General features: G+C 60.5%; 1 protein-coding gene across 3 annotated transcripts; it reads left to right on the top strand.

Moving 5' to 3' along the window:
* The first annotated feature begins 373 nt into the window (after nt 1–373).
* On the top strand, nt 374–25,994 carry ACSBG1 (acyl-CoA synthetase bubblegum family member 1). Of its 3 annotated transcripts, XM_019460497.2 has the most exons (16): nt 377–544; nt 1,032–1,178; nt 3,575–3,673; nt 4,533–4,639; nt 11,471–11,691; nt 12,071–12,159; nt 12,348–12,468; nt 17,579–17,659; nt 17,743–17,892; nt 18,152–18,328; nt 18,926–19,107; nt 19,879–20,109; nt 20,580–20,797; nt 24,250–24,389; nt 24,902–25,148; nt 25,701–25,994. In XM_019460497.2, exons 2-16 carry the CDS (start codon nt 1,129–1,131, stop codon nt 25,784–25,786), a joined length of 2,199 nt encoding a protein of 732 aa, XP_019316042.2. In that variant the 5' UTR covers nt 377–544; nt 1,032–1,128; the 3' UTR covers nt 25,787–25,994. The 3 variants fall into 3 exon arrangements, with proteins under 3 accessions (XP_019316043.2, XP_019316042.2, XP_019316045.2); XM_019460498.2 differs by lacking the exons at nt 24,250–24,389; nt 24,902–25,148; nt 25,701–25,994 and adding an exon at nt 23,391–23,703 and having other exon boundaries at nt 374–544; XM_019460500.2 differs by lacking the exons at nt 377–544; nt 1,032–1,178; nt 11,471–11,691 and having other exon boundaries at nt 3,569–3,673.
* Nucleotides 25,995–26,153: the final 159 nt, after the last annotated feature.

The raw sequence follows: 26,153 nt of genomic DNA on the forward strand, positions 1-26,153 counted from the left end.
GGCAGGGCGCCGGGAGCCGACGCACACAGAGCCTGGGCACGGTTGTGCATTCCGGAACGGTTAAAAAGGCAAAACAAAACAGGACGAAAAGTTACGCTTCCGGCAGCCGCGGGGCCCAGGCCGGCCCAGGTGCAGGGCCCAGTGGCAGAGCGGTGTCGCCCTGCCGAGGACCGCTGCCAACAGGCCGGCCGCCCGCCCGCCCCCGCAGACCCCTCCGGGCCTTCCCACCTGCTTATGTAAGGCCTGCAGGTGGGCCGCTGGGCCGGAGCCAGGTGGGTCAGAGGTGTCGGCCACGCCTTCCCCGGTGCCTCAGGCGGTCCGGGGCGGGTCCCCGCAAGCACGCCCAGCCTGGGCTGCCTCATTACCGGGAGCAGCGCGGGCTCCCAGCTCTCGACGGCTGGCTTGGCCGACGGCGCGGGCACACGCTCCGGACCAGCCAACATAGAGGGGGAAGGCCCGCTGGGCCCACGCGGCCCAGAGTCCTCGGCGCGGTCCTCTGCCTGGAAGCCGGGTCCCTAGAGAGCTGCCGGGACTGATCATCGAGGTGAGACGGGCCACCAGGGGCGAGGGCCACTGTGGCGGGGTCCGGGAGCCGGTGAGCAAGCCGCTACCGGGGCAGGCTGCGACCGACCGTGCGACACGGAGCGGGGCACCTGGAGGTGATCTGGCTCAGCTCCCAGCCTGGGCCTCTCAGGGTTGGGGAAATGTTTGGACGCCCTGGGTGTCCGGGAGCTGGGCTCTCTGAGCGCCCTGGGCAGAGGGACGTCGGGAACAGGGTTGGGGAGGACTGCCAAGGGCGGTGAGGACTCTGCGTAGCAGGAGGCCAGGGGGCCCGGTCTCTTGCCTCATCCTAGTGAGCGAGCCCGCCTGGGAGCAGAGACGGAGGCCTCCGGTGGGTCCGTTTCTCAAGCTAGTGGCCCTGTGGGCTCAGGAGGCAGCAGATTAGAGACCGGTGCCAGGCCTGGAGAGGGTGAGCCCTGCCTGGGGCCCGAGCGGCCTCGGCCGTGACACACGCTGTGTCTCTGTTGCAGGGCGGTCTGGTGGAGCAGGGCCTCCCCCGGGCTGATGAGTTCCCTGCGGTCCCGGCGCCGTCCTGGGTGAGCTAGAGACCGCGGCCCCGCGGGGACCATGCCAGAGATGCTCCTGCTCAGGTCTGCCGGCTCCGTCCTGAGGACCGTGTAAGGAAGCAGGCCCCGCCTCCTCCACCGGCGCCGGACCCCCCGTCACTGCAGTTAATCACCCTCCCAGTCGTACCGAAGCATTGTCTCCTCCTTACTCCCAGAAAGATCCGTGACGGCCCCGGAAGTAGGAGGAGAGCAGACGTGCACATGCACTTTGCCGGGCTCACATGTGCTCATGACGCCACAGGGTTGGCGCGGAGCGCCGGGGCTCAGAGAGGTGCAGTGCCTTGCCCACAGTCACCCAGCTAGTGAAGCGAGCTGAACCCAGGCAGGCCAGTTCTGACGAACCTCAATGCTATATTGTCCAAGAAGGCATTTATTGAGCCCCTGTTGTGTACAGGACAGTGACCTGGCTGCTAAACGCTGAAAGGGAAGAAAGACCACAGAAATAGCCAGGCGATGCACCCCCGTCCAGGAGGGGCTCCCATGGGAAAGCCCATGGGCTTGTGTGTCTGCTGACTCCTGCTCTGCACCTCAGTGTGGCCCAGGGCCCAAGGACACACGGCCCACAGAGCTTACCAAGCCATGTGTGGCCTTCAGAGCCTAAACCTGAGTGTTCAAAGGCTGTGAGAGTGAGAGTGTTGCAGATAATCCCTGAGGGCTCCCCGGAGGAGTTGCTGAATGAGGCTCAGTGGGCTCTCCCATCAGCGCCTCTGGCAAGACAGGCAGAGAAGGGAGAGACCACCTGACCAGAGATGGTCGGGAGAGGGAGTGCAGGCTCCCCCAGGCCCCCGCCCAGCCCCCACCGCGCACAGTGTAGGCACGCCACGCGCCCTTCGAGGGCTTCCTTGCTCCCAGAGCCACTGGGCAGGTGCTAAAGACATTTGGTTTCTGTGTAAGAAGAGGGCTAGGTGCTTATGGGGTGTGTGAGGGCAGGAGGAGTGTGGTGTTCCAGAAGGCCGGGAACACTGTGCTAAGCACCTACGTCGGGCCGGGGCGCTAATCACGGTGGCCCCACCTCACTTGAGGGTCCCTGAGTGGATCCCGGTGCCACGCTGTCCAGAGCGCAGGAGTCAGAAGGGCCCAGGTGCGTGTGAGGGGTCAGAGCTGTGGGGACGCTTCGCATGTCACGTGCCCTCCTTTGAGGATGACAGATCCCACTCTGGAAGCTGTGCCTCTGGCTTACAGTCTGGGGACAGCAGGCTGGGTGGTCCGGCTTCACCACGATGCACCCCAGGGTGCCCCAGGTGAGCGGCTGCCCCCACAGGAACGCAGGCGGGGGTGAGCGATGATACAGCAGCGGCGTCCCCAACGCTGATATGGGGGCTGTGGCCACACGGGAGGGCGCAGACCCCAGCGTGACAGGGCGTGGCTCCCTTCCCGGGCGTGTTGAGTGGACAGGACACCAGTTACTAGTTATGGCCCCGAGTGAGCAGGAACGTTATAGGAAGGTCGGGTTCAGTCGGTGGGCGAGGGTGACATCCCCGGAAAGAGATGGGATCTCAAGGGCTCTGGTGAGGGGAAGAGCGTGCTTTCCTCACTTGGAAAATTGGAATTTGGCCTTCTCTTAATTAGGCATCCGGTATCCTTCGGGCACAGGGCCTAGGGGTTGAGTGGGAACCTCTTGCGCGACATGGGCCGTGAGCAAGGTGTCCCTGTCACGGCAGGCAGAGGCAGGGGACCCACTCCACCCTGTCACCGAGGGAAGGACAGAGCAGGATGGGGGAGTGGACGTCAGCACATCTGAGTCACGAGAGACTGGCCAAGGTCCCCAGCAAACAGAAGGCTCTAGTCATGATGAGTATGTTTGGCTCCCGGCTTCCTTAGGCGGCCGTCTTTTCCTGTAGTCTGGGTTTCGCTGTTTTAAATCCAGAACGAGTTTATACAGATTTCCTTAGCGGGGGAAACGTCTGTGCCTTTTGATGGCGAGGGTTTCCAGACTTGTCTGTGAGGAGGTGGCTCAGATGGCGAGCGATCACAGCCAGTGGCGGCCCTGGCCCGTCCGAGGGTGAGCTGCCCAGCGGGTGCTGTCAAAGGCCAACCCTCTGGAAGACTCGCTCGTCTCCGGGACGTGGCCGGGACAGCATGGACATTGCACCAAGTTTGTGGCACCCGCGTTGGGGCTCCCGGTGGGGGACCTCATTCGTGTCTGCGCCCAGAGCTCAGGGCTGTTTGTATCAGTATAATGTGGAGGGGCCCCTCTGCGACCCCAACGTAATGGTGGTGACCGATGACCCACAGTCGGCTGGACGAGCTCCAAGCTCAGAACCCTCCACCTGGTGCGGAAGCCCCACCCCAGAAATTGTATCCTTTCACCCCTCCGGTGGCTTCCCTGGGACAGGCCACCTTGCTCACACACAAGAAGGGGACCAACTCAGCCCCCACTCAGCCCCCTTGTCCCTACGCCCCTCCCTTCACAACCTCCTGATGTCTTTCGATTTAAAACCTATCAGGTTCTTAAGCAGACTGCCTCCAGGTGGGCCTGGGTGTGTTCGCAAACTTAGTTTGAACCTGCAGTACCAGCAAGAAGTAAGACCGAGTGTGACAAACAGGTAACTGGCCCGACAGCCTGGGAACTGGGTAGGGGTGGGACTAGCCCCACCCTGACGGGAGCCAGGGTCCCATCCTCAGGGCTGCCGTGACCAGTTGTGCAGGCTGCAGGCTGCACAACTCCAGTAGGCACTGTTTGCATAGCCGATGACTGTGAAATGTGTCCCTGGAGTTGTGTGGGATTACATTCCTGCCTGGCTGAGGTGTGCACTGACCTCTGTCTGCTCATCACCCAGGCGGTTGAGGTCTGGCCGGTTGAACCCTGAGGAAGAATGCTGCTGTGGATCAATAGGTTGACCACGAGGCCCTATAACCCCTTGGGCTCTCTGGCTGGAAGGGAGATCATTGTCCAGGGCCACCATGCCTGGGAAGCGAGGAGGATGTGGGCCGGAGCTCTCTAGCCCATGCCTGTCCTCTCCACTGGGGAAGGCATAGGGCACCCGACACGCCCTCCTGGGAGGAGAGGCCCGTGGGAGCCCTGGCACCGTCCTCAGCTCTGCTCTGAGCTTCTAAGCGTGACTGTTTTCAATGCCCGAGGCCTGGTGGGTGTGGGGTGAGGAGGGGGGCCCCCGCTGGAGTCGTGCTCGGAGTCCTGTCCGGACGGGGACACCGAGTCCAGAGAGAGCCACACAACAGAGGAGTGTGCAGCAGCCCTCGGAGCCTGTGGGACAGGCTGGGTGGGCTGAGGGTGGCCCTACAGCTACTGAGGTCCTGTTCCCTGACCCCCACGGGGACGCAGAGCAGCCCGCGAGGCGGAGAGAGGCCGGCGGCACCCCCAGGTGCCGATGTGGGTGCGGGGCCGGCACCGGAGAGCCGGGCCAGGCCCCGAGGGTCTCACGTCGTTTCTCCCCTCCCCTCCAGCTCTCCGAGTGATGGGCAGGCGCTCTCCAAAGAGTCCCTCAGCCATGCTCTCCCGCTCTCGTCCCCGTCCCCGGAGAAGGCGAGGGGTGCCCAGCTGGATTGCTCAGGTGAGCGGCCGGGAGGCTGTGGGCTGTGGGCAGAGGCAGAGGCGAGCCTGGGGCCCAGCACACCCTTTCCTCGGGGCCGCGTCGGGGCCGAGCGCGAGGGAAGGCAAGGGGTGGTCGGGAGGGCCGTGGCGGGAGGCGGCGGGGCCTCCCCTGGGGCCGGGCTGCCGGGCCGCTGGGACCCGGTGGAGCCCCTGTCGCCTGCGGCGAGGCCGGTGGGTGGCAGCCAGCAGAGTCCGTGCGGAGGCTTGGAGAGTCATGTGCCCTTTTAAAGACCTTGACCCTCAGATAATTGCACTTTGAGGGAGGCAGAGTTACCATTTACCCCGAAGAGTCATCAAAACGGTAGTAACACAGGGCGTGCTCGTTTTTTTAATGGCTCATGACAACACTGTGGCAAAGCACAAGCTGAACGAACACGGACACAGCGAGTGCCTGGCACGGAGGGTCGCCGTCTCCTGAGTTCTGCGCTGTCCGTGGGGTGGTCCACTGTTGTCGTTTTGTCCCTGTCCGGTGTCACCTCTGGGGGGCAAAGAGCGGCCCGCGGAGGGGCGGGTCTTCCCGGGCTTGAGTCCCCCGGGCTCCTCAGAGCAGCCCCGGCCCCCAGAGCACCCCAACCCCCGGCCCGGGGCTTTGGTGGAAGCCTTTGTGGCGGGCGTATCTCTGTAGGATGATCTTCAGTCCGGGCCAACCTGGCGTCCTCCCCGTCGTCAGCCGAGGCATGTGTTTCGGGGAGCAAGCGGTAGTGTGTGAGGTGGTGTTTGGGCCCCTGGCGGGTGAGGGCGGAACCAGGCAAGAGGTGGAAGGGGAGGCCCGGGGCCCCCTCCCCCAGATTTCCTCTGGCCTGGCTTTCCTGGGCGGGGGACGGGCCTGGTGGGAGGACAGAGGCAGGGTCAAGGCGGAGGTCGCCATGCCCCTTGGAAGAGACGCAAAGAGGCGTAAGGAGGGCGGGTTCCTTGGGCGCCCCGGGCCGCCTGGCTTCCTGCGGAGCAAATGCCGGTCGCCTCCCGCCGTGGGGCGCCTGCTGCCATCAGACAAGCCGCTCCTCTCCCAGGCCGAGCGTCGCCGGCCAGAGGGGTCTCCTGGCAACGTTTCTGTCAGTGGGCACCGGGAGGAGCCGCCCCACGGGACCCTGCACTGCCCAGGGCACTGCCGGGCAGGCCTCCTGAGCCCCCACGGGCCCGGCGTGCGGCTCGTGCTCGGCCCAGCCTCCCCTGTGCAGCCCCCGTGTCTCTGGGGAGCAGCTGCAGAGACGCGCCCGGCCAGGTGCCAGCCTGCTGCCAGGGACGGGGTGGGGCGGGGCAGGGGGGTGGCTTCTCTCCAGACTCCCAGGCAACTTGAGGAGCCCGGCTCTCAACTCCCCGGGAAGGGGGCGGGAGCCTGTGCTTCTCTCTGGAAGGTTGGGGAAGGCGCTGGCTGCGTGGGAGACTAAGGGGCGGGGCTTGGAGGCTACCACCACCGGGATTGAGCCCTGAGAAGAGGGCGGACTTCTGTTGGACTTGTCCCCTGGGCCGGGCTTTGTGCTGCTGGCACTCTTCACCTCATCTTCAAAACAGCCCTAGGGCAGGCACTTTCGCATTCCCATTTGATGGAGGAAACCATCTCAGAGAGGCCCCATGAGTTTCTCAGAGTCACACAGCTAGTAAGAAGTAGAACTCTCAACTGGCCACGCTGCCTCTTTGGGCCTAGGTGACAGTACGGTCCCCTCCAGGCCCTGCCTCCCCTCCAGCTAACTGCTGGGCTAGCAGCCCCCCTGGGCATCTTCCTTCAGGAGCGAGCGTCCACCTGAGTCTCCTTGAGTTCCCAGAAGCTTGAAGGTCCCCAAGCCCCTGTCCAGGCTAGGCTCTGAGCTGGTGGTGGGGGTGGGGGGCGGGAGCCCCTGAATAGGGCCACAGAGCTGCCAAAATCTGACCCCTACACAAAGGCAGCCTTGTGCCAGGGCCTGGAGACACATTGCTTTCTAGTTCTTTCTAGCTGAGCACAAACCCCCAGCTGGAGCAGGGCAAGGCCAAGACCCCAGGGAAGGGGAGGAGGGCAGGGGAGAGCAGCCGCTGGGGACGGGGCTTCTTCCCCATACCCGTGCTTCCTAGGAACCCCCCACACCCACTGGGGAGCTCTGGTGCTGGGGGTTTCTAGCCCCGTGAAGTCCCTGGTGGGTCAGGGGGTACAAAGGGCACCGCTCAGTCTCTCAGTCTTGCCCTCCCCAGATGCTCAAGGTCATGGCTTCTCTTTGGCTACAAGGAGACAGATACCACCCTTGACCTGGGGAGCCCACAGCCTGAGGCTGGGGACAGTGGGAGGCAGAAGACAGCTCAGCTGAGCCTGGGGTGGGGGTGGGGTGGGGGTGGGGAGGGGATGGGAGGGAAGGCTTCCCAGAGAACAGAGGACACTCGAGCAGGTAGATCCTCACCTGAGAAGCGGGAACAGTGGGAACCCCAGCCTCCTCAACCATAAAACAGGTTGGGGGCACCCGTGCCCTAGGGCTCCGGGCTGAGCTGCTCCCACCCCGGGCCCAGACCTCTCTTCTCTCCAGCCGATGGAGACCAGCTCAGGGTCCCCTGTGCGTTTCCGGAGCACGTCCACCGCCGTGTCCCCAGAGCCCATGTCAGCCCGCCCCAGCCCCCGCCCTGCAGATCCAGGTTGCAATTCAGATGGGGAAATGGAGGCCCAGGGAGCCCAGGGTTTCTCCGCTTAGTGGCCACAAGTCCACAGCCCCTGGCCCTCGGGCAAGAAGGCTGGCTCCCAGGTGGAACGGGTGTCTCCCCTGAACCACTGAGAAACCTCAGACACCGTGGAGCCAACACTCCATTCTAGTGGGTTCCTTACAAGGGCTAGACAAACCGTTCTGTCCCAGGCCGGCCTTGTCCTTATCTGGAGTCACATCCTTCTCTTTCTCTTATACTTCCCCTAGAGTGCCTGGCATGGGGTGGGCGGTTTCCAAGGGCCCGTGTGGAGTGGGAGTGTGCCGGCTCTAGTCCATGACTGGCCTCTGTGGCAGGGACACCAGGGTCCAGTCAGAAGGAGCATTCTTGGAGAGAGATCTGTCCCTGGCCGAGAACCACCTTTCTCCTAGGGCCAGCGTACCCCTCCATCTGTACAACAGGCCACTTCCCACAGAAAATATCCCTGGGGCCTCTCCTCTCTGAGTTCTCCTCCCCAGACAACTGAGAGTGATTTCCTCTGCTATTCAGATGCTGTTATTCCAGAGCCCCAAGGAAAATAGCTCCCTGCCTGCCCAGCCACCCCCTGAATAATGGGTGATTGATAAGGTCAGGCCGTGACCTGGGCTGAGGGAGAGAGACAGGAGGAGGAGGGAGAGGACGGGGAGAGGGGAGGAGGAGGGGGGGGGAGGAGGGAGGAGGAGGAGGTGGAGGGAGGAGGGGGGAGGAGGATGTGGAAGAGGGAGGAAAAGGAGGTGGAAGGAGAAGGGAGGGGGGGTGGAGGACGGGGGTGGAGGAGGGGGAGGAGGAGGGGGAGGAGGAGGGAGAAGGGCAGGCGGGCCCTGGGAAAGCCCACCCGCAGCACTCAGCGGTCATCCTCTGCCTCGTGCTCTGGGCCGTGGGCTGTATTGTTTGCTGGCTGGGTTCTCTGTCACTTGAATGGCTGGTTGCCTTTTGGAGCTGGGTCCAGTCGGGATCTAGGGTGCCTTCCTGGGTGACAGGGACCGTGATTGGGTCCTGGCCGTGCCCTTGGCTGTTACTGTAGCAGTGAGCTTGGTTGGGTCTGGCAGATCTGTGTCCCTGTGAACTTCAAGGTGGGGTGTGGACAGCTCGGTCGGTAGAGCATGTGACTCTCGATCTCAGAGTCGTGAGTTCGGGCCACACGCTGGGGTGGAGAAGAAAAAAATGAAAAGAATAAAGGACTGGCAGGTCACCCTGACTTCGTATGTCTCTGCCATCAGCCTGGGGACCACACGGCTTGTGTCCCTCCCTGCTGCTTGGTTCTGGGCGGCCCACCCCGTGGCAGAGGGTCAGGGGACTCGGCCACCACTTTCTCCTCCCCCAACAGCGTCCCCAAGGGAACGGACTGTGGCCCTCCCAGGCCTACACCCGTTCACTGACCCGCTCTGGGTGCAAGGCAGCCCCCAGGACGGACTGAGGTCTTGTCCCACTTCTGCCCCTACCCTGCTGTGACCTTGGCTACCCCTGCCTCTCCGGGACTCAAGCCTTCTCACTCTGACGTGCTGTGTGGGAATTTGCGACTGGCCCTCTAGCCCCCAGCTAAAGTTCTGTCTGTCGGCATCCCTGATGGGTGGCACACGTGTTCCCACCAGGGGGCGCTTGCAGGGGCGCGGAGTCTAGGGGAGGAAGGGAGAGGTTCCTAAGGCCGAGCGTGGGAGCTTTGTGACGCTCACGCACATGCCTGCACTTGTGACGCGCACTGTCCACCCGATGTCCTCCTGTGGACGCTTCCTGGTCGTTCAACGTCCTTAAACACTTCGTTTTAATGGCCACCGAGAGCCCAGGGCGTGGCCGCACCCTGGTGGGTCCCCAGCCCCTGTTGGACATGGGTGACCACAGTGCTGTCTCTGTATCTCTGCTTGGTTCCCACGGGCGCGTCCTGGAAGCGTGATTTCTGGCTCAAAGGTGACTCCGTCTTGGAGCCCGTGACGCGTGTCACCCGCTTGCCCCCAGGAAGGTTGCGCCAGCTCACGCTCCCACCCTGCACAGCACCCTGGCCGGCAGTGAGTGTCGTCTGGGTGCCTGGGGACATCTCTGCTGCTTCACGCTTTCCACTTTGGGAGAGACCCAGGTCAGCAGGCTGGCGGTGGGTCCGGCGGCTTCAGTCCCAGCTGGTGGTCATGAGGACAGGCAGGGAAGGAAAGAGCCCAGGAGGTGGCCAGGGGCTCCGCTCCCCGCCCGCCGTGGCCTCCGTCACCCTGTAGGTCAGCGCGCCTGCCCCAGACAGCGGCCTCCGTGCGTGGCGCAGTGGCCTCGCGGGCCTGGTTCAGGGCCTGGGCTCTGTGCCCGGTCCTGCGGTCGGGGGACACAGCTGGGGTCCACGGCTCAGGCTTGTGGGCGCGTGCGTCCTTCTGAGTGCTCCGTCCACCTTGCTGAGAACGGGGCTTCTGACTCAAGGTCCAGAGACTTCTATTTGGACAGAGATCAGGCTGAGCGGTGGGAGCACGTGGAGGTGAGGGGACAGAGGGGAGCGTGAGACACCCCAGGCTCGGAGATGCTCTGTCTTCCTTCTGGGCAGCCGGCACCAGAGGCTGAGGCCCCGAGCCGTGGCAGCTGCACCAGAAGGATCCTGAACAGGGCAGGGCCTCCCAGGCCTGCAGGACGGGAAGCCCCCGTGCGTGGTGGGGAGGGGGCCCAGCAGCGTGGCGGGGGCAGGGGGGCCGAGCGCCGCTCAGGCTGGCTGTGAGGAAGGGGGCGGGCCGAGGTCACAGGGGCCAGGAGCCCTTTGGGGAGGGCCTTCCTAGAGGCCACAGTGTGGACACAACCCTGTGGTCAAGGGGAGTCATGGGAGGCCCTCGAACAGGTCAGATCTGGGTTCAGAAAGGTCACTCCGGGAGCCCCAGAACATGGGAAGAGGCAGTGGCCTAAGGTGACAGCTGTCCAGGATCACGGCTCCTGAGGCTTCTAGGACTTGGGCAGGAGGCAGGACAGTCCTTTCCCAAAGGAGCTGGGGTCAGCATGGGCCTGTGGGTCGGAACCCCAGCTTTGCCAGCAGCCGGAAGCTGTTCCCCGGCCTGCTTCTCATGGGGTCTGCAGGGACGGAACAGAGGTTGTGACAGAAGACACACACCCCCACCGGGCACGAGGCAGGTGCTCGGGAAGCAGGACCTCTGACCACAGGGGAGTGACTCCGGGGGGGTGAGGACTGGGTATGGAGAGGGGCTGGAGGTGGAGCCCCGGGCCCCGCCCCCGCACAGAGACAGAGGGCCCTTCTCTCCTCCGTCCCCTCTGTCCTCCCTCGAGCGGGAGCGCAGGTGCCGTGAGGTGAGGCCGCTGACGGGGAGGGGGGTCCGCGCCGGGCGCAGGAGAGCAGAAGTTAGATGAAGGAGCTCTAAAATGCCCCCCAAAAGTCCAAAAGCTTTTCCCTTCTGATCCAGTGAACACTTCTAGAACTCTCTCCTGCGGGGAGCCTAGAATGAGGGTGAAAGCTGGGAGCCGTCTGAGTGTGTGTGGGGGGCGGGGGTGGCTGAGATGTGCTCCACCAGGGACTTACTGGGGTCACAGAACCGAGGATGGGTGACCTGGTCCACACAGTGTTTTCTAGAAGTGCGAGCCGACATTTACAACTCCCAGACGTCGGGTGAGCCTCGGTATCCATTGCCGCCAGACGGCAGCTCCCAGGCCGAGGGCAGCCTCCCCTTCAGCGGGGCCGTGCCCCCCAGTCCCCACCACCCCTGTTCCTCCCTGACACAGAGGCTGGGGTGAGGTCGGGCACCATGCTGGTCTTTACCAGAAACAAAGAAACAGAAGGAGGCTCAGATCAGCCCCTCGGGGCGCTGCCATTCTTGTTGCTTTGACCTTCTGTCCAGCCGGTCTGTCCCCGGCCCGTTCTCAGGAGGCAGAGGCAGGACCTCGGGATCTGAGGGAGCCCTGCCTTGGGACAAGTTCCAGCTGGCGTGACGGCGGGAGCAGACACAGGGGCCTCCGTGTCTCCGAGGCCTCCGCCTCCTTGCTGCATCCCTAAGCCTTGTCCGTGCTTCGGGGCCATCAGACCTCCTCCTCCGGGCAGCCTCCCGCCCACCCCAATCCCTCGCCTGTCTGCCAGCAGCCAAAGCACTTTCGGGACCAAAGTCCCGGCCCGAGGAAGGCCCCGGGGCCCCGGGAGGGGGCGACCCCAGGCCGGCGTGATCCCAGCCGCGGTCTCCCCCTGCAGAGGAGCCGCTGTGGACCACCCGGGCCGACGGACGCGTCCACCTGCGTGTCCACCCCACCTGCCCACAGCCGCCCTACACCGTGCACCAGATGTTCCACGAGGTCCTGGACAAGTACGGGGACCTCAGCGCCCTGGGCTTCAAGCGCCAGGGCGTGTGGGAGCACATCTCTTACTCCCAGTACTACCTGCTGGCCCGGAGAACCGCCAAGGGCTTCTTGAAGGTGAGGGCCCCTCCCCAGACCTGCCCTCCAGCTCTGGGCCCTCGGAGGCCTGCTCCCCGACCCCCGCCTGACAAGCCTTTAGAAATGATAACTGTGGAGCCTCCAACACTTTTTGGGTGGGTGCGGTGGGCCGGGCCCCGTTCTGAGGGTTTTACCTTTACTGAGCCCTCATCACCCGCCGGGCACTCAGCACGCACTTTTCATTTGTGCTCGCGTTCGGATGAGCGGGGCCGCCTGGTGTGCTGGGCGGGAAGGGCCCGGGGTGCCCTCTGACTGGGTGCCTGGGAGGCTGGTCCCTGCGCTCTGGAAGGGGCCCCGCCGGGCGTGAGAGGCCCCCTTCTGAGCCGGCTGACCGGGCCTGTCTGCCTCGGTCCTGGAGCTCGGCCTGGAGCGGGCCCACAGCGTGGCCATCCTTGGCTTCAACTCCCCGGAGTGGTTCTTCTCGGCGGTGGGCACGGTGTTTGCAGGGTGAGTGGCTGTGGGTGGGGCAGGGTCTCTGGTGGGTCGGGGGTGGGCCGAAAGTGGAAGGAGGGTTGTTTCCTCTTTCCCCAACTTCCCCTTCCTCCCGGGGGCCTCCTCTGCCTGTCTGGGCCCTCCAGGGCAGGGGCTGGGCCTCTGCACTGGCTCAGACAGGACCCCTCCTGGGTCTCCCGCAGGGGCATCGTCACCGGCATCTATACCACCAGCTCCCCGGAGGCCTGTCAGTACATCGCCCACGACTCCCGCGCCAACATCATCGTGGTCGACACACAGAAGCAGCTGGAAAAGATCTTGAAGGTCTGGGGGAGTGCGGAACTGGGCTTGGGGGCCCCGGGCCGGGTGTCCTCGTAGACCTCCAGCTTACAAAGCGCTTTTCCATCCCTCCCTCCCGGACCCCTCCCCCTCATCCTCCACAGCAACCCCACGTCACACACATACACGTACAACAAGACAGGGCAACGGGTACCCGCCCACTCGCCTGGTCGGGCCGCTGAGGCCCAGAGTTAGGAAATGTCCACCCCAGGTAAAATTTGCATCATGCAAGCTTCCGCGAGCAGACCAGGCTGCAAGAGTGTGGCCGGCCCTCGTGTGCTGGTCCCACATGTCGTGTTCCGTCGTGCAGTGTGCCAGTCTGCCTCTTCCGCTGAAGTTTTTGAAGCAAATCTCTGACATGAACTCATGTCCCCCCTGAGTATTTCAATAGGCATGCATTCTCCACGAGCACACGAAATGTCTCTCACACGATCCCGGTGGTCTCATCAGCCACCCACCGCAGGGCCGTTTTGACATAGGTGCCTTTGAATCAGGACACGAACCGGCCACAGGCCGTGTGTGGCCATGTCTCTGTCTTTAATTCAGAACAAAGCCCAGGCTGGCCGGCCGGCCGGCAGCGTCCTTACCTGGGAACCTGCTTGAAATGCAAACCCCGAGGCCCCACCCCAGACCTGCTGCGTCTGACACCGGGGGCGTGGGGCCCCGCACGCTGTCCTGAACACGCCTGCCAGGCGGGGGGGGGTGGGGTGGGGGGCACGGCACAGGACCACACGTGGGGGCTGTTGCCGTCAGCCTGCAGCAGAAGCCGGGTCAACGGTCCCGGGCAGTGTCCCGAGATCCGGATTGATCTGCTCTCCTCCTCTCCCTCAACTTCTGGGGGTGGGGGGCGGGCACCGCTCCTCCACCGTGACGGTCCCCACCAGCCTTTCTCCACTGATGGTCACCACTGAGTGGAGGCAGAATGTCGGTTTTCTAATTCACCGGCTGGGACTTTTCTCCAGAGAGAGAACTGTGTCTCACTGCCTGGGGCACTTTGCCACCGGAAGCCCCTGTTTGTACACACGTGTGGTGGGCAGGATGACGCGGTGTCTCGGCGACTGCTCTCTGTGCACGTCTGAAAGGACACGCGTCGGCGACGTTAACGTCGGCATGGCTGATGGCTTCATCGTGTGTGTCCTTGTTGATTTTCTCTGTTCCACCGAAGACCAGGGCCGAGAGCTGAACCCCCAGTTGTGATTGTGGATTTGTCCATTTCTGCTGTCAGTTCCATCAGTTTTGGCTTCGGGGATTTTGCAGTTCTGTTATATATATACCTGCATGGAGTTGTGTGTCCCCTCAATTCAGTAACCGCTTTGTCGCTAAGAAACATCCCTAAAGAGAAACATTCTTGTCCCAGAGCTACTCTGTCTTACGCTGCGAGAGTCACCGCAGGATTCTTGTGATTAGTGTTTGCACGGCGTGTATTTCTGCTTTATTTTGCCTGGAACCTATTGGGTCCTTAGGTTTAGAGCCAAGTCCCCCTGTAGACTGCACAGACTTGGGTCCTGCCTTTCTGTCCCACCGGACAAACTAAATCGACCAGTTTGCTGCTCCTACGTGTCCTGTGCTTTGTCCCTTTTCTCCCCTTCCCGGAGTTCTTTTGGATTGAGTTTTTTATTTTTACTTTATCTTGTTTTTTGGTATTCCGTTTTCTCTCCAGTGGCTAATTAGCTCCCCCTCTCTGCTATTACGCTAGGGTTTGCCTTTGCCTTTTTAACTACGCACAGTCCACTTTATTACACGATCTATACCGCCATCTAGTGTCAGGCCGTACTACTTACCATCACACGACTACATTGCTTCACATGTAATGCAGGAATCTTGCAACAACATACTTCCTCCTCCCCCCTGTCCTTGGCGCTGTTTGCAACGTACGTCTATAAGGTTATAAACCCTACAGTACACTGTTTTGAACACAATTAAAATTTTTTTAATCGTTTATTTTTGAGAGACGGAGACAGAGTGCAAGCAGGGGAGAGGCAGAGAGAGGGGGACACAGAATCTGAAGCAGGAAGCAGGCTCCAGGCTCCGAGCTGTCAGCACAGAGCCCGACGCAGGGCTCAAACCCACGAGCTGTGAGATCATGACCTGAGCCGAAGTCGGATGCTTAGCCGACTGAGCCAGCCGGGTGCCCCACAGACATTTTGAAAGAAGGAAAAATGTCTTTCATATTTACCCACGTTTGCCACCTACAGTCCTCGTTCCTTTACGTGGATACATGTTTGCATCTGGTGTCATCTCCTGCCTTAGGAGTTTTCTTCTGGGCACCTGGGTGGCTCAGACAGTGAGCATCTGACTCTTGATCTCCGCTCAGGTCATGATCTCAGGGTCGTGAGTTCAGGCCCTGTTCTGGGCTCTATGCTGGGCATGAAGCGTACTTAAAAAAAATTTTTTTTCCTTGTAACACAGATCTGATGGTAACACATTCTCTCAGCCTCTCTTTGTCTGCAAACATGTTTATTTCCATTTTTTCAAAAGATATTTTCATGTAGTTTAAAATTCTGTGATGACAGGGTTTCTTTTATTCTTTTAGCCTTTTAAAGAGTCCATTCCAATGTTTTTAACTTTACATAGTTTCTGATGAGAAGTCTATTATTTCATATCTTTGTTCCTCTCCGTATATTTGGGTATCTTGATTCTTTGGCTGCTTCTATTTATTGATGTTTTTTGGCTTCTTGTTTTTATTTTAATTGCAGCACAGCTAACATTCAGTGTTATAGTAGTTTCAGGTGTACAGATAATGACTCTGCACTTCCCTACATCACCCGGTGCTCATCGGGACAAGTGTCCTCCTTCCCCGTCCCGTTTCCCTGTCCCCCACCCCTGCCCCTTCAGTAACTGTCAGTGAGCTCTCTGTAGTTGAGAGTCTGTTCATTGGTTTGCTCCTCTCTTATTTCCCTTTGCTTGTTTGGTTTCTTAAATTCCACGTATGAGTGAAATCATACGGTATTTGTCTTTCTTGATTTATTTTACTTAGAATAACACTGTCTAGCTCCATCCATGTTGTTGCAAATGGCAAGATTTCATTCTTTGTTTTAAAAATATTTTTATTTATTTTTGAGATAGAGACAGAGCATGAGTAGGGGAAGGGCAGAGAAAGAGGGAGACACAGAATCCAAAGCAGGCTCCAGGCTCTGAGCTGTCAGCACAGAGCCCGACGCGGGGCTCGAACTCACAGACTGTGAGATCATGACCTGAGCTGAAGTCGGACGCTTAACCGACTGAGCCACCCAGGTGCCCCGATTCTTTTTTTTTTTTTTTTTAAGTTTATTTATTTATTTTGAAAGCGAGAGAGAGAGTGTGTGTGAGCAGGGAAGGGGCAGAAAGAGAGGGAATCCCAAGCAGATTTTGCACTGTCAGCACAGAGCCTGATTCAGGGCTTGAACTCACTAACCATGAGATCATGACCTAAGCTGAGATCAAGAGTTTGATGCTTAAATGACTGAGCCACCAGGTGCCCTGATTCTTTTTTTTTTTTTTAAGTTTATTTATTTATTTTGAGAGAGAGAGAGTGTGTGAGCAGGGAAGGGGCAGAAAGAGAGGGAATCCCAAGCAGATTTTGCACTGTCAGCACAGAGCCTGACTCAGGGCTTGAACTCACTAACCATGAGATCATGACCTAAGCTGAGATCAAGAGTTTGATGCTTAAATGACTGAGCCACCAGGTGCCCCACGATTTCATTCTTTTTGATCACCGAGTAATACTCCTATATATGTATATATATATATATATATATATATATATATATATATATATATACCACATCTTTATCCGTTCATCCATCAATGGACATCTGGGCTCTTTCCATACTTTGGCTATTGTCGATAGTGCTGCTATAAACACGGGGGTGCATGTGTCCCTTCGAAACAGCACACCTGTATCCCGTGGATAAATGCCTAGTAGTGCGACTGCTGGGTCATAGGGTAGTTCTATTTTTAGTTTTTTGAGGAACCTCCACACTGTTTTCCAGAGTGGCTGCACCAACTTGCATTCCCACCAACAGTGCACGAGGGTTCCTCTTTCTTCTCTGGCTGCTTTTAAGATTTTTTCTTCATCGCTGGTGATCAGCATTTGATTACGTTGTATCTTGGTGTGGTTTTCCTTTGTTTATCCTGCTTGGGGTTCGTTGTGAGTCTTGAACTGGTGGGTTTATAATAAAATGTGGAAACTTCTCAGGCTGCTTTTCAATTTTCAGAAAAAAATTTCCTGGGACTCCAATTACATGTATGTCAGGGGTCTTGATATTCTCCCTTAGGTCGTGTTTTTCCAGGATTCTTTTTTCTCTCTGAACTTTACTTTGAGACTCGTGTTTGGCCCTTCTGGGCCGGTTTATATGGTCTTCACCCTCAGGCTAGGTGAGCTCCAGCACTCAGATCTGACCTTTCCAGGTCTCCGCTCCGCACGGCAGGGGCCCTGTGTCCTGCTGACAGACACGTGGATGGTTCTGGCCCCTGTGGCCTCCTGTGGTCCTCCAGCTCCCTGGTGGTTCACTCTCTGCCGTGCACACTGGCTCAGCCAAGGACTCGGGAGGACAGGGCCCCTGACTACAGATTTCTAGAACTCTCTCTCTTCATAGTGTCTCCTCGCTGGTGTCCAGTCCCATGGCCTTCCTGAACTCTGGGCTCTGTTAACCTCCACTCAGCAAGATGACCAAGTTCTGTTCTCCCTCTGTCCCTCTCTCTGTCCTCCCATCCCCTCTGTCCCCCACTTTGTACCCCCCGTCTGTCCCCCAGTCTGTCCCCTCCCTCTCTGTCCCCTCTGTCCCTCCTCATCCCTCTCTCTGTTCCTGCCCCAGTCTGTCCCCTCCCCTCTGTTCCCTCATCTCTGTCCCCTTTGTTCCTTCCCTATCCCTCTCTGTTGTGGGATGAACCATACTTGGTTCAGCCAGCCCCTGGGGTGCTTGGTTCCCTCCTGAGGGGACGGCTATGCACGAAGGGTGGCCAGCGTCCCAGTGGGTCACAGGTCAGAGCCAGGGGACCCAGCGACCACAGTGCCTGCCAGGCAGACCGCAGCGACCACAGTGCCTGGAGACGGGGCTCTTGTCAGCGGGTAACTTTCTTTAACGAGACCCCATTATGTTTCCCGTCCACACAGATCTGGAAAAACCTGCCACATCTGAAGGCCGTAGTGACATACAGAGAGGCCCCTGCAAGGAAGATGGCCCGCGTGTACACGGTATGGGTGGAGGGCCTGGGGACAGGGGGCGCCCGGCCAGCGGCCCAGCTGACCGAGTGCCCGCTCTCCCCGCCTGGCTGCAGATGCACGAAGTCATGGGGCTGGGGGACGAGCTGCCGGAGGAGACCCTGGACGCCGTCATCAGCGCCCAGCAGCCCAACCAGTGCTGTGTGCTGATCTATACCTCGGGCACCACCGGGAGCCCCAAGGGCGTGATGCTGAGTCAGGACAACGTAGGACGGGGCCCAGATGGGTGGGCGCGGCTGCTGGTGGACGTTGCCCTGGCCCCTCAGCTCAGGGGCCCAGGAGACATAGGACAGCCCGTGGGTCTGCGGCCCGCCCGCGCCGAGCCCAGCAAAGGCGAGGAGGGGGGCAGGGGAGGCCTGTCCTGGGAGCTCCCCGCAGAGATGTCCCCGAAGTAGCCGAAGTCCCGGGGTGAGTCTTCCAGGGCCGGCTTGTGGACCCTGCCGGGGCCGTCTGCCCGTCCTCCAGGTCACGTGGACAGCGCGGCACTGCAGCCAGGCCGGCGGCATCCAGGCGGCGGAAGTCCGGCAGGAGGTGGTGGTCAGCTACCTGCCCCTCAGCCACATCGCCGCGCAATTCTACGACTTGTGGGCGGGCATCCGGTGCGGGGCGCACATCTGCTTCGCCGAGCCTGACGCCCTGCAGGTCAGTCTGCTCGGCCAGTGCACTGTACCCCCCGCCCCCCACCCCCGCCCCGAGCGCACGTGCTTGTGAGCATCTGTCACATTTCTTTCGGTGGCCATCAGCATGGCCCGCGCGGCCAACAAGAAGGAAATGACTGCCGAGGTTACACAGAGGAGAGGGCCAGAGTGGATGGGCGGGTCCACACGCCATTGAGGACAGGCCACAGCCCTGCTTCTCAGTCCCATAAACTACACCCATGCGGTGAAAACTCCCGTTAACCATGAGGAGCTGCCCCCGGCCCCCCGCAGCTCACTGGCCTGAGTGGTGTCCCTTGTCGGCTCCTACACTGGTCCATTGCTTCGGGGGGTTCAACGGTCACGTCTGGGGGATAGAGCCCCCCCCAGGGCTGGGAGGGACCCAGGAGCTTCGAGGCCTCTGGCCACGTGACCAGGAGGGTTGGCAGCATGAGCGCACAAGGCGGGTCGTGTGCAGATGTACGTGTCCACATGTGGGCGCCCATGTGGGGCCTGTGTGCAGGACGCCTCGGAGGTGTGCACGCGGACTCGGGTGTGGGGGCTTCTGGCACTGACCGCAGGCCCCCCCTCTGGCGGCGGACAGGGGAGCCTGGCGAACACGCTGCGGGAGGTGGAGCCCACGTCCCACCTGGGGGTGCCTCGGGTGTGGGAGAAGATAATGGAACGCATCCAGGAGGTGGGGGCTGGGTCCGGCTTCATCCGGCGCAAGATGCTGCTGTGGGCCATGTCGGTGGCCCTGGAGCAGAACGTGACATGCCCCAGCAGGTACCATGCGGGCCGGGACGAGGGGACAGGAGGCCGGGTGGGGGCAGGGCGGGGCCATGCGACCGTGGATGGGACAGGCTGGGCTCATCCCGGGGACCCCTGTGCGGAAGCCCTGGCAGGTGCTGGGCGTGAGACCTCCGTCACCGCATCTCTGTGCTCTGAGTGGGGGGCCCAACTTGTTCCGTCTGGGGTGGCATTCGCCTCCCTGGAGCGGCTCCTGGGTCTCCAGAGGGGTTTCCTGACTTCAGTAGGTGTCTGGGGAAGAGGTCACACTGACGTGGGCTTTTCCAGCCTCCAGGTGACCACTTGGAGGTCACCCCACTGCCTCTGACCACTTATCACATTCCCACAGGTGCTGTGGGAGGGTCAGTGGCATAAACCTGGCCTGTGCCGATTTAGAAACAGTTTCCGTTACTAGTGAGTCTGCGAAACGGTATCGCGTCTCATGAGACATGTACATGTGTGCAAATACAGCTTCATTTGCACAGACAACGGAGCGTGAAGACGCATGAACGACTCATTCGTGGGCTTCAGATGGGGTCAGACGTGTTTGTGCTTGTGTGTCCACGCACACGTGCTTCGAGTCTCTGCGCGTACGTGCGTGTGCACCTGGACATAGCTGGACCCGTCTGACCTCCGGGCTCAGGACGTATCACACCTGTGTGTGCGTGCACGTTCACAGGTGGCCAGGCCACTGTGCGCCCACCAAATACTCACTTTTTCATGTGAGCGTGTGGTTCTTCCTGTGGACCGTTCTCCTTCCCCCACCAGTGACCTGAAGTCCTTCAAGGCCAGGCTGGCAGATTACCTGGTGCTGGCCAAGGTCCGCCAGGCGCTGGGCTTTGCCAGATGTCAGAAGAACTTCTACGGAGCAGCCCCCTTGACCACAGAGACAGAGAAGTTCTTCCTGGGCCTCAACATCCACTTGTATGGCGGCTACGGCCTCAGCGAGACCTCAGGGCCCCACTTCATTTCCAGCCTCTCCAACCACCGCCCCGGCAGGTACACGCGTGCACGTGTGCCCGTGCTGATACCCCGGGGGACCTTGGACAGGTTCTGACGGAGGGACTTCCCTCCCTCCAGTAGGGTGGGATGTGTGGGAGGGGGTCCCCCCGAGGCTGATGGCCCGGGCTCCACTGGGCGGGGGGTTGGGGGACGGGGCCAGCCCCCCAGTAGGGGGTGAATGGAGGGTCACCTGCTGTGCCTCGAGACCTCCCCTCCCTGCCGGCCCATCACAGGGCTTGAAGTTGTGCATTGGGACTCCGTTCGTTCGTTCGTTCGCTCATTCATTCATTCGCCTTAAAGCTTCTTATTGGCGCCCCCTCAGCTCTAAGTCCCCTGTTGCAATACACAAATCCTGGGAGGGGACGCCTTCTGGCCGTCGGCCAAGAATGAGGAGCTGGGGAACCCGGGGGCTCCCAGGTGAGGCCTGACCCTGCCCTGAGGCGCCGTCTCCCTCTGACCGCCCCCAGCTCCGGCAAGGTGGTGCCAGGCTGCCTGGTGAAGCTGGTGAACAAGGACGCGGAGGGCGTCGGGGAGATCTGTCTGTGGGGCCGCACCATCTTCATGGGCTACCTAAACATGGAGGACAAAACGAGCGAGGCCATCGACGCCGAAGGCTGGCTGCACACAGGCGACACCGGGCGGCTGGACGAGGACGGCTTCCTCTTCATCACTGGACGCCTCAAAGGTGAGCTCTGCTGGCCGGCCTCGTGGCTGCAGGCGTGGGGGGGGGGGGGGTGTACTGCCTGTACTGTTTGTACCCCGAGTACGGAGCGCATGTTAAGTTCCTGCACTTGGACTGACATCGTTTTATTTACCCCGACTTCCCAATGACGACACCCAGAGAGGTTAAGGAACTTGCCCAAGGTCACCCAGCTAGTAAGTGGTGGAGCTGGGTTTCAGACTTCTTAAAGAAACAAGGCAAGTCTTTCCAGAAGATTCTGGGGTGTAAATATCACGTAGTTTTACACACAAACACGGGGATGATACCGAGAACACAGATTGGATATAAAATTTAAAATAAAACACGAGACCTCAAATTTCCCATGACGAACGGGGCCCTCCCAAGGAGGAGAGCTGGGGACTTCCGCGGAAAAGGTGCTTTGCCCACTTGGCCCGAGGGGATGTAATGCCCAAACACATCCCTGCAGGAACCCCCACCCGTTTCCTGGGGAAACCGGCTCCATGAGTGGATCTCTCCAAGGCAGGGGTGCCATCGGGCCGGGCTCTGCTGGCCGTAGAGGGCGGGCTCTCGGCCAAGTCTGGGCGCCCAGGCTGCGAGCTCCCTGCTGCAGGGGTGGACTGACAGCGCCCTCTAGGGCTGAGCTCGGTGATGGCGGGGGAAGGGTGCAGTGCGTTTGGAGGTCAGCGCCCAGCATCACCGCCGAGAAGCCCGCCTGTCCCACGGCGTCGCCGTCGGGGGCTGGTCTGCCCGCCTGGACTCTCACCAGCTCCCCGAGTATCTTTGTGACACGGCCAGACGTCCACGTGAGGCCGTGGCCTTCCTCTGTGAGACGGTGCTGGCTACCAACAGGCCTGCTGCCTCCAAAAGCCCTCCAAGATTTCGAGTTTGGTTCCATCGGATCTACTGACTGATGTGGTGAGAACGTATCTCTTCGCCACACTGAGTTCCGATCCATAAACGTGGTACCAGTCGCTCAACACTGGACAAATACGTTTGAAAACATGAATGAGATCATTTTGTGGGAAAATGTAACTACTTGCAGAAAAGATAGTAAATTTAAACAGACCGGTTCCCATGGAAACAATAGTGACTGGCCCCTCCCCGCCCCCCTGCCACACACATACACAAAAGACAAAACACGGAGACCAGCAGGTGTCCTAAGGAATCCCAATGACAATTCAACTGTTTTTTGGGCACAGAAAAGAAGGAAAAATTCCAAATTTTTGGTGAGGTGAGTATAACATTGATACCAAAATCTTGAAAAGGTTGTATTTAAAAAGAAAACTGTGGACCAATGACTTTCATGAGCATATATGCTAAAATCCTGCATAAAATAGTCGCAAACAATGTCTGCCAGCACATTAAAAAAATAACCCATCATAACTAAGTTATGGAAATGCAGGGATATGTATTAAGAGAACTTTAAAAGTTTTATCATCTGCACACATGTTGAAAAGGTATTTCACAAGAATCGTTAATGTCCTCATTCGTGGAAAAAAGCACGGGATAAAACCAGAAATGGATGACCACTTGCTTAGCATAACGAAGCCAGAAGCCAGGAGCAGGACCGGATGCCCATTATCCACGTCCCGCAGTGTTCGTGGTGCCGGCCACGGCCGCGGGACGGAGAGCCAGCTCCCTAAGGAGGGTGACAGCACCGCGCACACGGAAAGCCAAGACCGCCACCGGGAACCATGGCTTCCGTTTGCACGGCGATTTAGAAGGACTGCGGAAGAAACTAGTCCATCTACGATCACAACAGACAGGATAAAACGTTTACGCGCCAAGAACGGAGCCCCTGTGACTACTGGAGAAAAACAGAAAAACAGAAATTCTGTGTCGTGTCAGAAGGCGGGAGGTCTGTGGCTCCAAACATGGGAGCCGTGAAAAGGGACTAACAAACTTTTACTACATTACAGACAGAACAAACCAGTGGTCAAACCACCACGAGCAAAGGCGGGCGACGAAGCTGGGAAAGTGTCCGCAGCCCCTGTGGTGTCATTCGGGGTCACACGGTCCAGTTTAAACAAGGACCCCGTCTATCCCTCGGCATCCTTAAATTTTTTTTTTAATGTTTACTTATTTTTGAGAGAGAGAAAGAGACAGCACGAGTGGGGGAGGGGCAGAGAGAGAGGGAGACACACAATCTGAAGCAGGTTCCAGGCTCTGAGCCGTCAGCACAGAGCCCGTCGCTGGGCTCGAACCCATGAACCATGAGATCGTGACCGAAGTCAGGACGCTTAACCGACTGAGCCCCCCAGGTGCCCCCCGCCCTCGGTGTGCTTACACTGAGGTCTGTCGGCAACGTTCACAGCGTGCAGGTATTTGCACGCCTCTCCTTAGATTTGCCCTGAGTATTCTATCTTGGGTGCTGTCGTAAATAGCATCACATAAAATCTGCGTTCTGCTTGCCTGCCGAGGGCACACAGGCTGCTTCCGCGCCCTCCTGGGGTGGCGGGGCCTCGACGAATCATGTGACTCTGCTGGCTTGTGTGTTCCTTCCAAACCTTCAGGGACACGGCCGGATCGTCTTCAAATAAGGACAGTTTCGTTCCGTCGTTCCATTCCTGTATCTGTCTTGCCTCTGCGCCGGCAGGACAACTGGAGCCGCGTGCGGTGAATGGACGCGGGGACAGCGATCGTCCTGTGTTGTTCCTGATCTCGGGAGGGACACTTACAACATTTTATCCTGGATGTGTTTCGCGTGGCGTCTTGGGGGGTGTTTGTCTCCATGCCGTTTGCTGAGGGTTTCTAGCGGGTACTGACGGTGTAAGACACAGGTGGGGGTGAGCGGGTGGTCAGGGAAAGCGCAGGAAGGCAGGGGTGGTGAGGGACGCCCACTCTCGTTGCCCTGGACACGCCCGGTCTGACGGCTTCCTCCCTGGCCGTCCTCTGTGCCACGGCCCGGTGAGCTCGCTGCAGCCAGGGCTGTCTCCTTCTTCTCTGCCCGACGTCAACATGCGGCCTGCACACAGTGTGACTGATTCCTCTGTCCAACTAGAACAGGGGGCCCAATCCAGCTAGAGCAGTCCAGGTGTACTCAGTAAACGTCCGCTTACTCCCACCTGGCCTGGCGGGAAGAGACCAGAGCACTGAGTGCCAGCACCTGCTCGCGCACGGCCCTCCGCAGGACGAGGGGCGGACGCTGCGAGAGCAGCTTAGACACGGGAGGGCCAGCGTGGACGAGGTGGGGGGCCTCCTGAGCTGAGCGGCCCTTGAGAGCAGGCGGTGCGCTCTGGACTGCTGGGGACGGGAGGGCGTTTGGGAAGGGGGTAGGCGAGTGAGAGGTGCCTCCGAGGGTGTGCGCCGCCCCCCCCCCCCCCCCCCCCCCCCGCCGGCTGCACCTCCCCAAGTGGCCGGTGTGGCTTCCAGGGGCCGTGGCCCAGGCTTGGGTCCTGGTTCCGCGGGGGTGCTGGACTAAAGCCCGTGCCCGGGGCCTGGCCCTGCCTCCCCAGAGATAATCATCACAGCCGGAGGGGAGAACGTGCCCCCTGTGCCCATCGAGAATGCCGTGAAGATGGAGCTGCCCATCATCAGCAACGCCATGCTCGTCGGCGACCAGAGGAAGTTCCTGTCCATGCTGCTCACCTTGAAGGTGCGTCTGGGCGTCTGGCTCGGGAGGGGCGGCCGGACTGGGGGTCCGGCCCCAGCAGAAGGCAGGCCCGGCTGGGATGCGCGTGGGGTCTCGTGACTATATCCTGGGACGACCTGTTGGCTACCTGCACAAGGGGTGGTGTAGCTTGTGGGAACACACTCTGCCCTGCGCACCGCCCCCAACCCCCACAACTGACAATGTACTGCTGTGACCGTCCCTCTGTCCCAGCGCTGCCCCGCTCTCATGCTCAGAGCCCAGGGTGCCGGACGTACGGGAGAGGGTCCCTGCTTTAGACCATGGTGTGCTGGCCAAGGGCCGTCCGGTGTCATCCCGCCACAGGCTCCACGCACCATGGGCCCCACACAGCCGGGGTGGCATCCTACCCACCATTGAGCCATCTTTCGGGAACAGCTCACAGCGAGCCACATCCTTGGCCCCAGCAAACCCTCCTCAAGAGGGGCTCGCGTCTCATGGGGTGAGGCCCGCGCCGGCTCTGACCTCTGGCTTTTCAGTGCATGCTGGACCCAGACGCCTGTCACCCAACGGACCACCTGACCGAGCAAGCCGTGCAGTTCTGCCGGCAGGTGGGGAGCAGCGCCACCACCGTGTCTGAGATCGTGGGGAGGAGGGACGAGGCCGTGTACCGGGCCATCGAAGAAGGGATTCAGAGAGTCAACAGGAAGGCAGCCGCCCAACCCTACCACATCCAGAAGTGGGCCATTCTCCAGAAGGACTTCTCCGTGGCAGGGGGAGAGCTGGGTAGGGGTTCCCTCATTTGTCCCCACTACTCCGGGGGCCGTGCAGGAGGACACAGCTGGCCAGGGGTGTGGGCTGGCAGGGTGAGCCTGGCGAACCCACAGATCGGTTCCAACACGACCCTTAACTCTGCTTCGACCGTGGGACCGTTTCCCCTGAAATCACAATGGGACCCCCGGACTGACACCGAGGCCCTACTGGTGCCTGGGCTGGGGCCAGCTGGCTCCCGGGGGGGCGGGGGGGCGAGACCACCGGCATCTCCTGTGAAGTCGGGGGTGGAGCCCCCCTGCGGCACAGCCCACAGACCAGAGCAGGCCTCTGGTGCCGCCTCAGCTGGACGCGGGGGCCGCTCTCCACTGTAGCACGCTGGCGTGTCCGCCCCGGGGCGGGTGGGAGCGGCTTCCCCCGGGAAGCGCCCTCTGAGCCATCAAGGCCGAGGCGGGGTGTAAGCACTCGGTACCGCTGAGCTGCCGTCAGAGGCGCGGATCCCCACGACACATCTTCCCAGATTTCTCCGAGCCCGGGCCTCACCCCTCCTTCCACTTGCTCTCTCAGGTCCCACGTTGAAACTGAGACGGTTCACAGTCCTGGACAAGTACAAAGACGTCATCGATTCCTTTTACCAGGAGCAGAAAAAGTGACAGGGGGACATCCTCCCAGTCTCTGCCGAAGACGGCAGGCCTCCCGGGGACATCCTGAGCTCCAGGCGCCCTTGGGTCTGGGAGGTCTCCAGGTCAGGGTGAGGCAGTGACGCTTTGCCGACGGCAGCTGACAATTCCAGGAAGCTTCGCGCGTGGGTACTTTTCGTTTTCAGCATTGCCTTTTGTTCAGGTGACACGTGAGCTCGGCTCTCCCTCCAGAGCTGACGGGAGGGCGGGGGATGGGTCCCGGCCCGAGCGCCAGGAGGATTCAAGGGCTGCGGCAGCCGGGCCGCAGGTGCTCAGGCACCAGGCCGTCCCATGACTCGCACCTGCCGACTGATCGGACGCTTGATAAAACCGCGGCTGC

The sequence above is a fragment of the Panthera pardus genome, unplaced genomic scaffold (assembly GCF_024362965.1).
Source record: "Panthera pardus isolate Hobbes unplaced genomic scaffold, ASM2436296v1 HiC_scaffold_23, whole genome shotgun sequence".
Taxonomy (NCBI): domain Eukaryota; kingdom Metazoa; phylum Chordata; class Mammalia; order Carnivora; family Felidae; genus Panthera; species Panthera pardus.